Raw genomic sequence first — 4,532 nt, 5'->3', positions numbered from 1 at the left:
TCTGCTGTCCTCCGTGTCCTCCGAGTCCTCCGAGTCCTCCGAGTCCTCGTCCCCTCATCCTCCTCCAGAGGACTGCTCCAGCATGTCTGTCCGTAAGTCTTCCTCCTCCTCCTCCTCCTCCTCTTCTCTCCTGTGAACTCGAGGACACGCTGAGACAGGTTGGACTGTTTCAGGTCAGGACTCGTCTCTGATGGATCAGAGACAAACAGCTGGAGGACATCTAGTCACAGAGAGGACATGTCTCTGCAGGTCTGATGTCCTGGTCTCTGCTTATCTCGTCTTTTTGTGTCTTTCTTTAGTCATTTCGTCTTTTTTTAGTCATTTTGTGTCATTTTTGGTCTTTTTTTAGTCATTTTGTGTAATTTTGTGTCTTTTTTGGTCTTTTGTGTCACCGGGGTTGGTAACTGAGGTAGAGGAGGATGGTTTGACCGGAGGAGGAGATGAGGAGGAGATGAGGAGGAGATGAGGAGGAGATGAGGAGGAGGTGGTGGTTCTGGGTGATGACTGGACCTGATCAGGGTCAGTTTGGATGTTTTGGGTTTTGGAGCTGTTCAACTGAAGGAAGTTGTGACTTCTCCAGGCAGTTGGAGAGGGCTGGAGGAGGTGAAGAGGAGGAGATGAGGAGGAGATGAGGAGGTGATGAGGAGATGAGGAGGAGATGAGGAGGAGATGAGGAGATGAGGAGGAGATGAGGAGGAGATGAGGAGATGAGGAGGAGGTGATGAGGAGGTGACCGGGGAAGAACGTGGGTTGGTGAGTTGGGAGGTATAACTGAATGTCATCGGCGTAGCGGTGAAAGGAGATGACACCAGCCAGTGGCAGCATGTAGAGGAGGAGGAGGAGGAGAGGAGGAGGAGGAGGTCCAGAATCATCATTGTTTACCCTCAACAACGCTCTCTGTATTATGAGCAGAGTTTTGTCTTTTGTCTTTTTGGTCATTTTGTGTGTTTTTTGGTCATTTTATGTGTTTTTTGGTCATTTTGTGTGTTTTTCGGTCAGTGCAGAAACCAGATTGTAATATTTGAAACAGTGATGGACGTCGTAATGTTCCTGTAGCTGCGGCGCCTTGGACATGAATGGAAGATGTGAAAGTGGCGGAAGTTGGAGAGAGATTCTGGGTCGAGGTCGAGTTTAACGAGATGACCGACAGGTTTGATCTGATGAGAGCTGTAGGGTCTCTCAGCAGGTCTCTGCAGGTCTGATGTGTGTTCTGGTCTCTGCAGGTCTGATGTGTGTTCTGGTCTCTGCAGGTCTGATGTGTGTTCTGGTCTCTGCAGGTCTGATGTGGTCTCTGCAGGTCTGATGTGTGTTCTGGTCTCTGCAGGTCTGATGTGTGTTCTGGTCTCTGCAGGTCTGATGTGTGTTCTGGTCTCTGCAGGTCTGATGTGGTCTCTGCAGGTCTGATGTGTGTTCTGGTCTCTGCAGGTCTGATGTGTGTTCTGGTCTCTGCAGGTCTGATGTGGTCTCTGCAGGTCTGATGTGTGTTCTGGTCTCTGCAGGTCTGATGTGTGTTCTGGTCTCTGCAGGTCTGATGTGTGTTCTGGTCTCTGCAGGTCTGATGTGTGTTCTGGTCTCTGCAGGTCTGATGTGGTCTCTGCAGGTCTGATGTGTGTTCTGGTCTCTGCAGGTCTGATGTGTGTTCTGGTCTCTGCAGGTCTGATGTGGTCTCTACAGGTCTGATGTGTGTTCTGGTCTCTGCAGGTCTTCGGGCGTTCCGGCTGAAGATCAACTGTAGCTTCACGACTCTGAAGGAGAAGCAGCTGAAGGAGATCCAGGACTCGACCATGGTCCTGGTCCTGCCGGTCCTCTACCTGGTTAGTGGAGCAGCTCAGCTAGATATTATAGAAGGATTGAGAAAATTAGATGTGGAGGCACGATGACTTTTCAATGAGGCGGCCATTTTCAAGATGGCCACCAGTGACCGCCTGTTTTGAGATTAAATTTCACAGTAACAATTGATAATAGGTGACAAAAACATGAAATTTGGTAGAATTATAGCCAGAGAAATGGGGAACATGTAGAGGGATCAAGACTTTTCAATATGGCGGCCATTTTCAAGATCATTCAAATTAGAGAAATCTATGCAACTTTATTGCAACTACCATTTTTTTTGCTTGTTGGCTGCCATCTTGGTCACCATCTTGAAAAAAGTATAATCTAAATGATAGCTCCCAAGTACAATGCTGATAAATCCAACATATAACCTTGATATATGATCAACATCACTTTATACCCATCATTAATATGAAAATTGGTCTAAAAGCAGTTGTCACTGAAAATGACCGCCATATTGATCATTTATGAGGGTCCATATCTGTATTTTTTTGTGTATTTGGCACGGTACCAAATTTGATGCTTATATTAAATATCATCTATTGTTCATGTGGAATTTAATCTAAAAACAGTTCAACCATCTTGAAAAATGGCCGCCATATTGAAAATTTGTTGTGCCTCCACATCTAATTTTGTTTTATGTCTTTGTGTACCAAATTTGAGTCTTTTATCATAAAATGGCCAATCCTTGTGGTGATCTGCCACCAGGTGGCGTTCTGCGTGGGCCTGCCGTCCAACCTGCTGGCGCTCTGGGTTCTGGTCTTCAGGACCAAGCGGCTCCCATCCACCGTGCTGCTCATCAACCTGACGGCGGCGGACTGCCTGCTGCTGGCGGCGCTCCCGTTTCGGATCCAGTACCACTTCCGGGGGAACGACTGGCGCCTGGGCGAGGTGTCCTGCCGCGTGGTGATGGCGCTGTTCTACGGGAACATGTACGGTTCGGTTCTGAGCCTGGCCCTGGTGGCTTTAGACCGCTACGTGGCGCTGGTGCACCCGTTCGGCGCCCGGACTCTGCGCGGCCAGCGGACGTCCCTGTACATGTCGGCGGCGGTGTGGGCGGCGGTGCTGGCCGCCATGCTGCCGCTGCTGGTGTCGCAGCAGACGTACCGGCTGGACGCGCCGCGGATCACCACGTGCCACGACGCGCTGCCGGAGGCGGAGCAACAGAACTTCTTCCTGCCGTACTTCGCCACGCTGTTCGCCGTCGGCTTCCTGCTGCCCTTCGCCGTCGTGTTGTTCTGTCACGGCGCCGTGCTGCGGACGCTGCTGGCCGGGGGCCGGCGATACGGCCACGCCGCCCGCGTCACGGCGCTGGTGCTGGTGGTGTTCGTCGTATGTCTGTTGCCTAGCAACGTCCTCCTGCTGATGACCTACGGCTCGACGGACGGGGACGGCATGGACGGCGAGGACATGTACGTCCCCTACACGCTCAGCCTGGCGCTCAGCACCTTCAACAGCGTCCTGGACCCGTTCATCTTCTACTTCGTGTCCGTGGAGTTCAGGGAGAAGACCCGCGGCGCCCTCTGCTGTCGCCCCGACAACCAGCGGCCGTCGCTAGGCAACGTGTCCTACTCCTCGTCCTCGGGACAGAGGTCAAAGGTCACCGTGCTGACCGCGTCCCGGCAGTCTGAGACGGCCTGAGGTCACATGACGACCAGCTGATCGACCAGCTGATTGATTCAACTTTAGTTTGTTTACATTTAATAAAGTCAATAAAACAACAAACCTTCACTGAGACTCTTCTGTTTTAATAACAGTAAATATTTACCATTTATTCTGATTATTGTCTTATTATTTATATATATATATATATATATATATATATATATATATATATATATATATATTATTTTATACAAATGTTTGAAATGCTAATGAAGTGATATATTTAAAGAATGTCGGACTTTAAGGCCCTGATATTTGAGATTTGCCCACAGTCAAATCAAAAATAATAGACCACATTTTTAAGTTATTAATATTATTATTGTTGTCGTTAGATGATGGTTGAAAGAAGGAGCAGCATGAGGAGGTGTCAGTCTGAACCGAAGCTGTGGCTGGTAAACGTTCATTTATCTGAATGTTCTATCAAACAGTGGAGCTCAGAGAGAAACAGAGCAGGACAGTAACTAAATGCTAACAGCTGAGGTGGAAACTACTACAGGAGACTCTGAAGAACAACAGATAATTATAATAATATTTATATAATAATATATATAATAATAGAACAATAGAAACACGTTTTTCATATGGCAGAAAGTGTTGACTGCCTCCACCCGATGACCGACTCCACCACACTGGGACGCTCCATTCCCCACCGGAGAAAACCAGTCTACGGAGAAAACCAGTCTACGGAGAAAACCAGTCTACGGAGAAAACCAGTCTATGGAGAAAACCAGTCTATGGAGAAAACCAGTGGAGCACCACAAACTGCTACCTGCTCTGTGGGAAACACTGATATATATATATATATATATATATATATATATATACATATATATATACATATATATATTATATATATACAATATATATATATATATAAATATTGTATATATATAATATATATGTATATATGTATATATATATGTATATATATATACACATATATATATATATGCATATATATATACATATATACATATATATTATATATATACAATATATATATATATATATATATATACACATACATAGATAAA

The 4,532-nt window shown here is 46.4% G+C and overlaps 1 protein-coding gene across 1 annotated transcript in view; it reads left to right on the top strand.

Annotated features, from left to right (window-relative positions):
• si:ch211-132p1.2 (proteinase-activated receptor 4) overlaps window positions 1–3,538 on the top strand; it is a 3,646-nt gene extending 108 nt beyond the window's left edge. Inside the window, exons 1-3 of the mRNA XM_059346689.1 lie at window positions 1–92; window positions 1,702–1,814; window positions 2,542–3,538. The exon at window positions 1–92 is cut by the window's left edge and continues 108 nt beyond it. Coding sequence (XP_059202672.1) covers window positions 1–92; window positions 1,702–1,814; window positions 2,542–3,474 — 1,138 coding nt within the window. The 3' untranslated portion in view covers window positions 3,475–3,538. The remainder of the gene's footprint in view (window positions 93–1,701; window positions 1,815–2,541) is intronic.
• The last annotated feature ends 994 nt before the right edge of the window (window positions 3,539–4,532 follow it).

This window comes from Centropristis striata, chromosome 12 (assembly GCF_030273125.1).
Source record: "Centropristis striata isolate RG_2023a ecotype Rhode Island chromosome 12, C.striata_1.0, whole genome shotgun sequence".
NCBI lineage: Eukaryota > Metazoa > Chordata > Actinopteri > Perciformes > Serranidae > Centropristis > Centropristis striata.
Note: the sequence above shows the minus strand (reverse complement) of the source record. Positions and strands in the feature narration are given on the sequence as shown.